At 41.2% G+C, this 14840-nt stretch overlaps 1 protein-coding gene across 1 annotated transcript in view; it reads right to left on the minus strand.

Annotated features, from left to right (window-relative positions):
• Nucleotides 1-10598: 10598 nt before the first annotated feature.
• ERICH6 (glutamate rich 6) overlaps nt 10599-14840 on the minus strand; it is a 30476-nt gene continuing 26234 nt past the window's right edge. The window contains 1 exon segment of the mRNA XM_036015955.1: nt 10599-11011. Within this exon segment, the coding sequence (XP_035871848.1) occupies nt 10748-11011 (264 nt within the window). The 3' untranslated portion in view covers nt 10599-10747.

Below are 14840 nucleotides of genomic sequence, written 5' to 3' on the forward strand. Positions count from 1 at the left end.
TTATCTCTCCTATTATTTTATTTTATTTTATTTTATTTTATTTTTTTCCAGTCTGGTTGCTCTTTTACAATGGGGGGGTGGAGCCTTAGGTGTTCACCGGGGCTGGGCACCCCAGTCGCTAAATTGTGATGTTATATGTGGGGGCGGGGGCGGGAGTGGGGGCAGGAGCGGGGACGGGAGGGAACAATGGCGACAGTTCCGTTCTCCTGGGCTCAGACACTTCCCTGGGCTCCTGGGCTGCAAGCTCTGCCCTGGTCCACAATCGCTGCCCCACTGGTTCCCCCAGCTGCAGCTTGCGTACTTAGGTATCACTGCTGCGTTCTTGCGCCCCAGATGGCTGTCGCTCCAATTTTGCACCAAATTTCCCCCGATCTCCGCGAGCCACTGACCCGCACCAGCCCCACGCCCGTTCGGCTTGTCGTCCCCTACCAGTCTGGATGTATGGGTCTACTTCAACTTTTTGGCTCTCCGACTTCCATTCAGATAAATCCTCTGTCAGTTCTGAGTGATATTATATCTGTAAATTATTGTTGTTCTATTCTTGGTTGTGCGAGGAGGTACGGTGCATCCACCTATTCCTCCATCTTGCTGGAAGTTCCACTTATTTTAAATCTTATCTTTGTAGTTTAATGAAGCAGAAATTGATCCTTATGCACTACATTGTGTGTTTTAGGACTGATGAACAATGAAGACTACAAAAACTTACGTGTGGGTGTGTTTTGTTTAGCACTCTTTAAAGTCTGTTCTCTGTTGGTAAAGGAAAAACAAAATGTTGATATGGAATAAAGTCACATTTGCTATTTTTAATACTTCCTACTGTAGTTTATTTTATATTAATAATTAAACCATTTCATTTATATACAAACTTTCAGTTGCTATTGATTAATCTAATTATCTAGCAGCCTAACTTTATAATTTATTTCTGTCCTCAGAGGAAAGGTGCTTCCATCCCCTGGTTTGCTCAGGACTGTGTGAGCGAGAGGCTGGCTGTCTGCATGAGCTTCAGCAGACTCTGCAGTGATCATAGGGGTTGCATCATGGGCATGGCTTACAGCCGGCTGGGCAGAGCATGTTTTCCGTCTGATAGTCACTACAGTCACGGGAAGTTGATGTTCTCTTTTTCAGATTACAGAGAGAGAACTGAGCCACGCAGAGGTTAAGTAGCTGTTCCAAGGGCACAAGCTAGTCGGTGGAGAGTTGGGCATTGCCCCAGGACTGTCTGATAGCTTCTGCTTTAGAATGCTGGCCCTGGGAAAGAGTGCACAGATGAGGAATGAAGGAAGAACACTGCAGGTGGGGTTTGGAGACATGAACTCACTTTTTTGTTCCACTCTGGTTAACTGTGAGACCTAAGAACTCACAATCTTTCACGTTTAGTGTTGTTGGGAATTTGTAGGACCATGTATGACTTAAACTATAAGAATATATCACTATGAAGGAGGATTGATAAAAAGCTGTTATAACATCTTTAGGTCCCAGAAGAGTTCATAAAGAATCATTTGATTTTGTGGAATTGGGAATTCTGTTGTTTTTTCCCACCTGGTGAATGCTATAGTGAATGGATTGTGTCAAAACTTGGAGGGTGTGGAAGTGTGTATTGTCCCTGCCTGATTTCAGCACTGGGGAAAGAAGTCAGGCAGTATGGGCACAGGAAATGTAGCACAGCATTTTTGATAGAGAAATATCACCTATGTGCAGTCCAGGTCATCCAGAATTGAAAGAACTTGGCTTAAAACGTCCAAGTTGTTCATGTTTAACTCTGAGTCTGGGCTTGATCTCTGGAGCATTGTGTAAGGGTGGAGTTAAAAAATAAGAATACGGTTTGTATTAAAGGAATGGTTTTTTTAGTGTATTTTATTGATTATACTATTACAGTTTTCCCAATTTTTCCCCCTTTGTCCCCCCTCCGCCCTGCACCCCCCAACCCTCCAGTATTCCTCCCCTTAGTTCATGTCCATGGGTTGTACATCTAAGTTCTTTGATTTCTCTACTTCCTATACCACTTTTGACCTCTCCACGTCTATTTTATGCCTACCTATTATGCTTCTTATTCCCTGTACCTTCTCACCTGCTATTCCTCCCCTCCTGCTCCCCACTGAAAACCCTCCATGTGATGTCCATTTCTCTCATTCTGTTCCTGCTCTAGTTGTTTGCTTAGTTTTTGTGTTCATTGTTTTTCTTTTTTTTAGGTTCATTTGTTGGTAGTTATGAGTTTGTTGTCATTTTACTCTTCATAGTTTTTAATCTTCCATTTCTTAGATAACTCCCTTTAACATTTCTTATAATAAGGGCTTGGTGATGATGAACTGCTTTAACTTGACCTTATCTGGGAAGCACTTTATCTGCCCTTCCAATCTAAATGAAAGCTTTGCTGGATAAAGTAATCTTGGATGTAGGTCCTTGCCTTTCATGACTTGGAATACTTCTCTCCAGCCCCTTCTTGTCTGTAAGATCTCTTTTGAGAAATCAGCTGACAGTCTTATGGGCACTCCTTTGTAGGTAACTGTCTCCTTTTCTCTTGCTGGTTTTAATATTCTCTCTTTATATTTAATCTTGGCTAATGTAATTATGATGTGCCTTGGTGTGTTCCTCTTTGGTTCTAGCTTCTTTGGGACTCTCTGAGCTTCCTGGACTTCCTGGAAGTCTATTTCCTTCACCAGATTGGGGAAGTTTTCCTTCATTATTTTTTCAAATAAGTTTTCAATTTCTTGCTCTTGTTCTTCTCCTCTGGCACCCCTATGATTCGGATATTGGAACATTTCAAGTTGTCCTAGAGGTTCAAAAGTCTCTTCATTTTTTTGAATTCTTGACTCTTCATTTTGTTCCGGCTGGATATTTATTTCTTCCTTTCGTTCGAAATTGTTGAGTCCTGGTTTCCTTCCTGTCACCATCGGTTCCCTGAATATTTTGCTTTATTTTACTTTGAATATTCTGCATTTGTTTTTGCATTTTGTGACCAAGCTCAGTCAGTTCTGTGAGCATTTTGATTACCAGGGCTTTAAACTCTCCATCGCATAGGCTGTCTATCTCCTTATCACTTAGCTCTCTTTCTGGAGTTTTGTTGTGTTCTTTCATTTGGGCCATATTTCTTTGTTTCCACGCAGCTGTAAGGGGGTGGGGCCTTAGGTATTCACCAGGGCAGGACAACCCTTCTTCCTGCGCTGTGGATGCTGCCTGTGGGGGAAGGGCCAGAGAGGGAACCATACAGCTCACCTGGTTGTCTCTAACCCCCCTTTCCAACAAACCCTCCTGAGAGACCAGGAGTTTCTCTCACCTAGGCAACCCTGCCACATTCAGCTCTGAGTCTCAGTTTCCCATTCAGTCAGCCCTGCCCGCACAGTCCACTGGCTTGCCACGGGTTCTCTCTGCCCACCAGTCTTACCGGTCTGGTTGACTTTCTTTAATTCCTTGGTTGTTGGAGTTCCACACAATTTGATTTTCTGGCACTACTGATTGTTTATTGATTTTAGATTGGTTGTTACCCTCCTTTTCACTGTGCAGGGAAGTGAAGGGTTTCTGCCTACACCTCCCTTGTGGCTGGAACTCTAAAAAGGTATAATTTTGATTGACTCACACCAGATGGCTCTTGTTGTGTTGGCTGTCATCATTTTTTAATTTGAAAATCTAAGGGAAAAGAGGTCAGTGCCCCTGACATTTCAGTTTGCCAGAACCTGCATTTCTCTGTCCAGTGTTCTCCTTTCTTTAGTCATTGCCTAAAGGAATGTTTTAGATTACGAGAAAATAAATTTGTGAGTTCCAACCTTCATGGCCTGATTCCCTATTCTACCTGTAAGTATTCAATTAAAGCCTCTACTGACTCACAAATTTGTTGCTTCTCCCCAATAAATGCTTCAAATGTCTTGGATATTTGCTTGCCTGCTTCTGGCCAGACTTTTAAAAAATAAAAAAAAAGAATAATTTCCAATGTTCAAAATATGCAAAGAATAACTAATGAGGGCTCATGAACTTACCACCTTGCTTAAGAAATAGCCAAGGCCCCTTGTGTACCTCTCCCCATCACCTACACCCCCGGTGGGAAGCACCAGCCCGTACTTGATATCTATCATTCTCATGCTTTCTTTATAGGTATGCCTAACTAAGTGATACACAGGGTTCTTTTGCATACTTTAAAACTATATTGATAGAAAAAAACTGAACATGTTTCTCTGCCCTCTTGATTTTATATTCAAAGTGAAAATATTTTTGAGGGTCGCTCCTAGTGATTCAGGTAGTTCAAGTTCATTTCTTTTCATTGCTGTATGGAATTCCCCTGTGTGTAATGTACCATGTCTTAGTTCAGGCTTTTCTAACAAAGCACCACAGGCTGGGAAGCTTATGAACAACAGAAATGTATGTCTCACTGTTCTGAAGGCTAGAAGTCCGAAATCAGGGCGCCAGCATAGCTGGGTCCTGGTGAGAACCCTCTTCTAGGTTGCAGGCAGCTGACTTCTCCTAGTAGCCTCACATGGAGGAAAGAGTGAGCCTCTTCTTATAAGGGCATTGTTAAAGGCTCCAGCTTCATGACCTGATTATCTCCTGAAGGCCTCCCCTCCAAATAGTACAACATGGGGATGAGATGTCTATGAATTTGGGAGGGACACCAAAATTTACCTGCAGTGAGCAATGTTTTTGTCTCTTTGTGTACGTGTGGGTTTTTCTAGGATTTATCTATTGTAGGAATGGAACTTCCATATGCTGGGGCATGCACATACCCAGCTTAGTAGATAATATGAATTGCTCTCCAAAGTGATGGTGCCAATTTATATGTTCTCCAGATGTTATTTGAGCATTCTCATTGCTTTCTATCCTTGATCCCAGCTTTCATTGACAACCAGAGTAAAAGTATATAGGGTGATGAGTCATTAGATCAACTCTACAGGCTTTTGTAATTGGCGCCCCTTAAATAAAGGGTCTTATTCCACAAGTGTGTGTGGAATAAAATCCAAACTCCTTACCCTCTCACACAGAGCCCTGGCTCAGCAGGCTTTCTCCTACCTGGCCAGCCTCACCTGGCACCACACTCACCGTCACTCACAGTGGCCTTCTGTTAATGGAACATGCCCACAAACTCATTCCCACTGTTTCCCTAGCTCATCATATGACAGATTTTTTTTCAGAGGTTACATATTGGCCCCTTCAAGAGGCCACAACCACATAATATAGTTTCCCTACATACCCCATGGTGCTCAGACCACATAATATAGTTTTCCTACTTACCCCATGGTGCTCATTTACATTACTTTCTTTGGTTTTATTATTGCATTTATCCCATTCTGAAATTATTTATTTCATTGTTTCTCTGCCTGGAAGATAAACTCCATGAGGGCCATGTACAGTGGCTTGCGTGTGTTAACTTTTTATTGAATGAATAAATGTGCACATGGATGCCTTCCCTACTTGGCAAGCTTGTTACCCTTTTCTATCACTTCCACATTTCACAGTCTCAGCCTTTTGCTGACCACTGGTATATAGATTAGAGTGAGTGTAGAGAATCTTCATAGTATCCTAAATTGACACTCTGTCCAGTGCTATGTATTTCCTTCTGAGCTGTCCCAAGATCTCATGAACTGACTCTATCCGCAGTTGAACTTTCCTCTTTGGACTGAAGCCAAGTCATACCCCTCTACCCTCCATGCCTGGAATGACACCTGCGATCCTCTGCTTTTCTTTCTCTATCTTTCTGGAGGTCTTTTGGTTTACATGCTTAGTCAAGGGTGAAATGTGCCTAAGACATCTCTGGCCTTGTCTTGCTCACCTGATGGTGTGGGACACTGCAAGGGGCTGAGCATATGCTCATTTACTCATCATCTAGGCATTTGTGGCTTTGTGGGCATCATTTGAATCACTTGTGATTCCTGCATCCAGTCCATCCACTAAAGCACAGGTGGCAAACACAAAGCCTGAGGGCCGAATCCGGCCCTCCACCTTGTTTTATCTGGCCCAGCACCTTGTTTCTACCAAGAGGCAGCGCCGAGCTCTCACCTAACTGTTAAGGAGCAGTTACATTTATACAGCCCTAAAATTATATTCGACCCTTTGAAGGCAACCATGAGCCTGATGTGGCCCCTGGTGAAAATGAGTTTCTCAACCTGGTGCCCAGGTTGGCACAGGTGCTCTCTTTTTGTGCTCCCTGTGCTTCTGTCACTGCACTTACCTCATTATTTTGTCATTATCTCTTTTTGCATCTCTTTTTCCTTGAAAAGAAGGAAGTATGATTCCTAGTTTTGTATCACTAGTGCTTGGCACAAAGCAGGCATTGAATAAATAGTTATCAAACAGATGAACAAATGAATGGGGTGAAACCTGAAATAAAAACATGGTTTATTAACACATTCAATTTATATGTACAGTGTCAGCCATGTTTATTTTTTAATAGAAATTTGTAATCTGTGCTAGGTCAATTCCAAAAAAACCAAGTTTTCCCCAGATGGATAGGTGGGGACTCAGCTTTGAGATGAATCACTTTGAGTGTATTCACAACCCACACCATGGAGCACAAATAAAGCAATGAAGAGACATCCAGAACTTTTTTGCATGGCCATACACATCCTGGGTAGAGATTTCACTACATTCATTCATTTAGCATTTGTTGGGTAATATATTTTCACGTGAACAAGAAAGGGGACAGTTGATTTTTTTTCAGTGTGTTGTCACTTTACTTAATAGTTTAACACAGAAAGTGCCTTTGTGTTATTTGGGAAATGACATGATCTCTGAAGTCTGGGCGATGTTACACTCTCATGTTCATTTCCCATTGCCAGTCCTGTAGAGAATAAAGTGGATGCGAACAACAGAGCTGTTTTTCCCCAGACTCGTCTATGCTTTGGCTAGTGCTGGATCTCCACAAGGTGGGATAGAGAAATTTCAGTGTTTCTCTTCCTGGCTGTGGACACGTGTAGTCTTATATCACCCATTTTTGACTTGCTAATTTGTTTCATACAGAGGTATTCTCTTTTTTCCTTTTTATTGAATTTATTGGGGTGACACTGGTTAACAAAATAATACAGGTTTCAGGTGCACAATTCCACAACACATTGTCCATTCACCACTCCAAATCAAGTCTCCTTCCATCACCATTTATGTCCCCTTTACCATTTTCTACCTCCCCACTCACCCCTCTCCCCTGGTGATCACCACACTGTTGTCTATGCCCATGAGGCGTTTCTTTTTCCTTTTTGTTTTTTGTTCAATCCTTTCACCACCCTCCCAGACACCCCACCAGCTGTTAGCCAGCTCCCTATCTATGAGCCTGTGTCTATTCTGCTTGATAGTTTATTAAATTCCACAAGTGAGTGAAATCATATGGTCTTTCTCTGACTGTCTTATTTCACTTAGCATAATGCTCTTCATGTCCATCCATGCTGTTGCAAGCAGTAAGATTTCCTTCTTTTTCATGGCCAAGTAGTATTCCATTGTGTAAAGGTACCACAGTATTTTTATCCACTCATCTACTAATGGACACTTGGGCCCTTTCAAATCTTGTGTAAATAGCACTGCAATGAACATACAGGTACTTAAATTCTTTCAAATAAATGTTTCAGGTTTCTTTGGGTAAACTTGGATGGATTTGGAGAGCATTATGCTAAGTGAAATAAGCCAGTTAGACTAAGACAAACACCATATGATTTCACTTACATGTGGAATCTAAGAAACAAAATGAACAAACAAAATGGAAACAGACTCATTGATACAGAGAACAGACCAATGATTGACAGAGGGGAGGAAGGGAGGCTGGGGTCTAGGTGAAAAAGTCAAAGGGATTAAGAACTACAAATTGATAGTCACAAAATAATTACAGGGATGTAAAGTACAACATAGATAATATAGTCAATAATATTGTAATCACTATGTGTGGTGCCAGGTGGGTACTTGAAATATCAGAGGATTACTTTGTAAAGTATGTGATTGTCTAACCACTATGCTTTACACATGAAACTACTGCAAAAAGAAATTGAAAAGATATTATCCCATTATCCTGCCTATCTCCTGTTAATCAAGACCTTATGCAGTCTCTACTATGGGTTTAGCAACCCTGACATAGTTTTTCCTGATGTACAAAAACAGGTTCAGTCAAGACTTTGTTGTGATTGACACTTCTCCAAGGAGGACATACAGAAAATCCAAAGACACATGAAGTGATGCTCAATATCGCTAGCCATCAGAGAGATGCAGATTAAAACCACAATGAGATATCACTTCACACCAGTCAGAATGGCCATCATAAACAAAGCAACAAACAACAAGTGTTGGAGAGGATGTGGAGAAAGGGGGTCCCTAGTGCACTGTTGGTGGGACTGCAGAGTGGTACAACCACTATGGAAAGCAGTTTGGAACTTCCTCAGAAAACTAAAAATGGATCTGCCTTATGACCCAGCAATTCCATTGCTGGGACTCTATCCTAAGAACACTAAAACACCAATACAAAAGAACCTTTGCACCCCAATGTTCATAGCAGCACAATTTACAATAGCTAGGTGCTGGAAGCAACCTAGATGCCCATCAGTAAATGAATGGATCAAAAAACTATGGTACATTTACACAATGGAATTCTATGCAGCAGAAAGAAAGAAGGAGCTCATACCCTTTGCAACAGCATGGATGGAGCTGGAAAGCATTATGCTAAGTGAAACAAGCCAGGCAGTGAAAGACAAATACCACATGATATCACCTTTAACAGGAATCTAAACAACAAAACAAAACAAAACAAAACAAAAACTAGCAAAATATAACCAAAGACACTGAAATAGGGGATAGCCTGACAGTGGCCAGAGGGGAGAGAAGAGGGAATTTCAGGGGGGAATGGGTAGGGATTACAGGAACAAATTTGGAGGACACATGGACAAAAACTAGGGGTGGGGGGTAATGGGGGAAGGGGGGAGGGTTGGGTGGGCGGGCTGGAATGGGAGTAGGGGGGAGAAAAATGTACTTGAACAATGATTAAAATAAAAAAAAAGAAAATTTAATAAAAAAATAAAATAAAATAAAAAAAGACTTTGTTGTGATTGTTACTTGTTTTACGGTCATGTGCTAATTTTCAGAGATATGCTTACACATATTATCTCAATTATTTATTAATTCTATCTCACTTGATAGAAACTAAAAGTTTGCTTATCAATGAAAAGGAAGAGGCAAAAATCAAAAAGAGAGATTTAGTATTCAGCAAAATGTGAGTCTAAGAATCTCTTTTTTAGAAAGAGCAGTGGAGGTTAGCAAGAATGGAAATGAAAAAATTATAGACTTGAACCTTCAATGTAACAGTTTCTATTAAGCAATCTAACTAAAGGCAACAACAACATAAAAGGTGGTGAATGGGTTAATACCAAGAATTAGGCCCTGTCTCCCAGGGGCTCAGCTGCTTCCCCTTAGTTCCTACTTCCTTCAGTACTCAGCCTTCCCCTGAATATCCCATTCTAACACTCCTGTCCCTTCCATCCCCTCCCATTCCCTTCCATTCTCTTCTTGGCCTTTGTCAGCTGACTCTTTACAGGAAAACAATGTGATTTAGTACTTCACCCTAAATGGTGAATGGTTGAGAGGCTTAATCCCTCTGGTGCATTAGCACCAAATTTGGAATTCTCTATAGGAATGGCCCCTCAAACTGCCGTACATTTCTCCCTCTCCCAGAGAACAGAGAACAGGGCATTGGACCGAAAAGGAGTAGGGGAGTAGGACGTACAAACTTCCAGTTATAACATGTCATGGGGATGTACTCTACAGCATAAGGAACAAAGTCAATAATAATCATAATAACTGTGTATAGTGACAGATGGTTACTAGACTTATTGTGGTGATCACTTTATAAGGTATGTTAATATCGAATCACTATATTGTACATCTGAAACGAATATAACATTGTATGTCAACTATAATTACAAGGAAATTTAAAAAGTAAAAGGTGAATGATAGTTTTAGGCTATATGTGGCCATTCCATTCCAATAAAACTAATATTATATATATAAAAAAAAAGAACAGGGACCTAGGTCCAGAAGTTGAAGAGAGGCAGGGTCCAGGTGCTTGTCCAAGGCCATGTCCAGCTCTCAATTCTGACATCTGCTCTGATAGTGATAAAGGAACTTTATCACTGAGCAGAAGAAACAATCAGTGCTGGGCTGTCCCTGCAGATTCTGCAGACCCTCCTCTGTCCCCTTGGAAGGGGAGATACATAATGTTCCAGAATCCTTTGCCAGTAGCTCCTGGTAGGATTCCCAGCAAGAGGTGCCTGCCTGAGGTCTGCCATGTGGGAGAGAAGCAGCAGCTGCCATTCATCCCTGGCAAGAGGGGCGGCCATCCACGCGGACAGCAGTTATGCCTGCGCCCTACGGCCAGGTGGTGGCTTCCAGAGGAGCCCCTGCCACTCTTTCATGTCAGTGCTATTGGCTTCCTAGCTTCCTGAGATCCTCTCACTTCTAGGTTTCCTGAAAGCCAGTGGGGTTTTCCTTGACCTCCACTTCCCCAGCCTTTCAGATGGTTTTGGAAGCATCTAATTTCCCTCTGCTTTCTGTTTTCTTGATAATACTCTAACTGCTACAGACAGGTTTGCTGATTTTATCATTCTGTGGTGTCCTGAAGCAAGTTGTTTCTTCTCCAACCAAGAATGTAAACCAGTGACGATGCAGGATGTGTTCTAAATTTATAATAAATCGTATTTCTTGGTCTTTTCTAGTCATTTTATACATATTTCTTGAAATCTCCCATACCCCCTCCTAAAAAAATCAATGAAACAAATGAAAACATCTGCATTCTTAGTTAAGTTTTTTCATTTATTATAGCTGCTATTGCTGTTATTTTATCTTGCTTTATACCAGAACTGTGACAGAGGGCCATTAGTTTTACAGAAAGTGAAGAAAGGTAAGATGGTTGCTTAAATTTTGCCCAAACCTGGCCAGATGGGAAATTTACACATCCTTCAAGTTTATGAAACAGGCGTCGAATCTTTATTAAAGTGGCCAGCAGAAGAAGGTCATTCTCGTTGATGTAGCGGTGAACTGGAATCTCCTCAGGGTTCACTAGCTTTTCAGCAAAGAGAAAGAGAAGGGAAGCTGAGGATCTGGTAGTGGGAATGCCTTTCTGTGGGCCGAGGCCAGTGGTTACACTAATTTGGGTTTGGATTCCCTCTTGAGTCTGATTATAAACAGGGGCAGTGGTGTCACTCTAACCTGAACAAGGGAGCGAGCTGAAATGCTGTGGAGACTTGAGAGACCAGAGTAGGCCAGAGTAAATGATCTGGATACTTTCAAATACTTACAATTTAGTCAAGTAATTTAACCAGCATATACTAGGGGAGCACAGAGATGCTGCAAACACAGTTTCTTCCTGGGAAGTGCCAAGTAGGGGCCCATGTTGTGAGCACTGGCTTGGAGGCTGATGGGGCACTGAGGAGGCAACCTTCCTCAGATGAGGTAGTACCTTAGCTGGGTTTTCAAAGAGGACTAGAAGGACTAAAACTCTTCCTTCTAAAAGGTACCCCTACCTCCAGGAGCCCGGTCCACATTAACCTCTCCATGACCCTTCCTCAGCCCCTGCTCTCCTTACTTCTTCATAGCCTGTGATTCAGGCTGACATCTGTTTGCAGCTGCAGGAAGGTGAATGGACCTGCTAGCACAGCCTTGCCTGCGAATTTTCTAGTCTGTAGCTTCAGGACCAGCCTAGAGGGCCGTTTAGTGGGTCAGACTAAATATAAGCTGAATTACTGCCCTCTGAAAGCTGAGTGACCACTTACCTGCAAAAGACACAAGAACTCACAACATCTTTCTGCATTTTCATCCCTTCCCCACAGACAGAAAGGATGGAGGGGAGGAAGGAAGGGCAGGAGGAAGGAGTATGAGATGGATGATAAGAATGGATCAGCATTTTTTAATTTCCTTTCAATTTCAAATCTCATAATATGACAGAAAACTTTTTTGGAGATCAATAATGGTTTTAGAAAATATGAAAAATTTTCATCAGCAGAAATAATCTTCAGGAATTCTGAAAAATCAAAAAGCAGATGGGAGCCATATCCAGAGTGATAAATGACCGAATGAAACCATTAACCTAAAACACACACATTCGGAGCTGAAAGTCAACAGAAATGAGAAGCAGGAGGGGCCCTGAGGCAAATACTAGAATAGTGGGCAGGAAGGTAGCCCTTGTCCTCCCCCTGCATTGAGCCTCACAGTGGGGCTAGTCTTCGACCCCTCCACCACACATACATCCTCCCCACAGTCATCAGAAGCAAACTTCAGTTAGCAGAATACGCAGGAAGATAGGGATTCTCGACCACAGAAATGAACACACAACCAAGAATCACCAAACATTTGAGGAATTTTGACTCCATGACAGAGAGGCACCAGATTTACCTATCAAAGATGCTTATATTCAAGGAAACAGAATTAGTAGCCAGAGGAAGACTTTAGAATATATATAATTAATATTTTCTGAAGGATTTGAGAGGATTATTGTTATCAAGGAAAAGAAGTAACTAGAGGACTTGGAAGTTAATTCTATACATATAAAATATATAGCTAAAAATTTTAGAGTAACTGTTAAAATAGAACACATTACAAGACTGATTTTATTAGGTTGAGGAAAGCAACAAAATCCATCTGTATGTGTTTACAAGAGACACATCCAACTTGAAACTGGATTCAACTGGGTTAAAAGGTCGTAATCTAAGGGGGAAAACAGTGCAGCAAGCAAATGCTAACTAAAAGAAAGCAGGTATAGAAATTTAACATCAGGTAGAATAGCATTTAAGCCAAAGGCCATTAAAAAGGGAAATTGGGAAAAATTTTAAATTTATTGTTAAATAGTAAAGGCAGACAAGAATGATAAAATGAAAAATTATTTCAAACCCCACACCAATTCCCCTCATTGATACCCTGAGTCACATAATGGGCAGCGCTGAAGGGCAAATAAGTGAGGTGGAAGCTGGCACGGGGGGAGGGGCACAACTCACTGAGAAGATAGACAACATCTTAAATTTCCTAATCACGGAGTTTCAAGATATATAAAGAAAATCTGGTAGAAATAGTATGAAAAATAGACAAATTCACACCAATGTTGGGAGACTTTCATATATTTCTTAGAAATAAACCAATACTATAAAAAGAAAAGGAATAGAGAGAAGTGTGAATAGAACAATTAGACATGTGCAATTTTGTGCCAAAAATACTCCATGGGGAGGGGGTGTCTAATGTGCATTGCATGAAAATTATGCAATCAACCACAGAAAATGTTGATACATTTTAAACAGCAGGAAAAAATGCAAGCCATGTTCTTTGGCTATTAACAAGAAAGGGGTAGTAATTTTTTTATGTATGTGAAAACTCAATAACTATGGGGTTGAAGTAATCCAAATAGAAATCATAAACTAGTTAGAAGTGAAAGAAAATTAGAACACTACATATTAAAACTTGTGGCATATGGCCCAAGAAGTCATATGAGTGTGTTCAGAGTGCCAGGGTGGAGGAAGGGGGGGGGGGGTACTGCTAGTTTAGAATGGGTGGTCAGGACTCTGAGCAGAAATCTGAAAAAAGGTAGGCAGCAGCCACATGCTAAATGTAGGAGGAACGGTTTTTAGGTTGAAGAAATAGTAAGTGCAGAAGTCCTATAGCAGGGACACACCGGGTATTGTCTAGGAAAAGCAAGAAGGAGCAGGGTGAGTGGTAAGAGGGCATATTAAAATAAGGAAGTCCAGGTCAGGTACAGAATTGCAGGTCTTTGTCTTTTATAGGACCTTGGCTTACTCTGACTAAGATAAGAAGCCACTGGATAGTTTTGACCAGACTTATGTTTTCAAAGTATCACTCCAACTTGCCTGTAAGGAAGAGATAAGGAGACAGTAACCTACAAAGGAGTTCCCATCAGACTGTCAGCTGATTTCTCAAAAGAGATCTTGTGGGCAAAAAGGGGCTGGAAAGAACTATTCCAAGTCATGAAAGGCAAGGACCTACATCCAAGATTGCTCTATCCAGCAAAGCTTTCATTTAGAATGGAAGGGTAGATAAAGTGCTTCTCAGATAAGGTCAAGTTAAAGGAGTTCATCATCACCAAGCCCTTATTTTATGAAATGTTATAGGGACTTATCTAAGAAAAAGAAGATCAAAAACATGTATAATAAAATGACAGCAAACTCACAATTATTAACAACCACACCTAAAACAAAAGCCAGCTAAGCAAACAACTAGAACAGGAACAGAACCACAGAACTGGAAATCACATGGATTTAGCAACAGGAGAGTGGGAGGAGGAGAGAGGGGGAAAAGGTACCAAGAATAAGTAGCATATATGGGAGGTAGAAAATAGACAGGGGGAGGGCAGGTGTAGTATGGGAAATGTAGAAGCTAAAGAACTTATGACACATGGACATGAACAAAAGGAGGGGAATGTGGGTGGGAGAGGGTGTGTAGGTGGAGGGAATGAAAGGGGGATAATGGGACAACTGTAATAGCATAATCAATAAATATATATATATATATATTTTAAGATTTTATTTATTTATTTTTAGAGAGGGAAGGAGGGAGAGAGAGAGAGAGAGAAACATCAATGTGCGGTTGCTGGGGGCTGTGGCCTGCAACCCAGGTATGTGGCCTGACTGAGAATCGAACCTGCGACACTTTGATTCACAGCCCATGCTCAATCCACTGAGCTACACCAGCCAGGGCCAATAAAATATATTTTTAAAAAAAGAAAACTAAAACATAAAAAATGAAACTACCTCTGGAGAAAAAAAAAAGAAATCAGTTGAAAGTCTTATGGGAACTCCTTTGTAGGTAATTCTCCTTTTGTCTTGCTGCTTTTAAGACTCTCTCCTTATCTTTAATCTTGGCTAGTGTAATTAGATGTATCTTGGTGTGTG

The sequence above is a fragment of the Phyllostomus discolor genome, chromosome 2, assembly GCF_004126475.2.
Source record: "Phyllostomus discolor isolate MPI-MPIP mPhyDis1 chromosome 2, mPhyDis1.pri.v3, whole genome shotgun sequence".
NCBI classification, from domain to species: Eukaryota; Metazoa; Chordata; class Mammalia; order Chiroptera; family Phyllostomidae; genus Phyllostomus; species Phyllostomus discolor.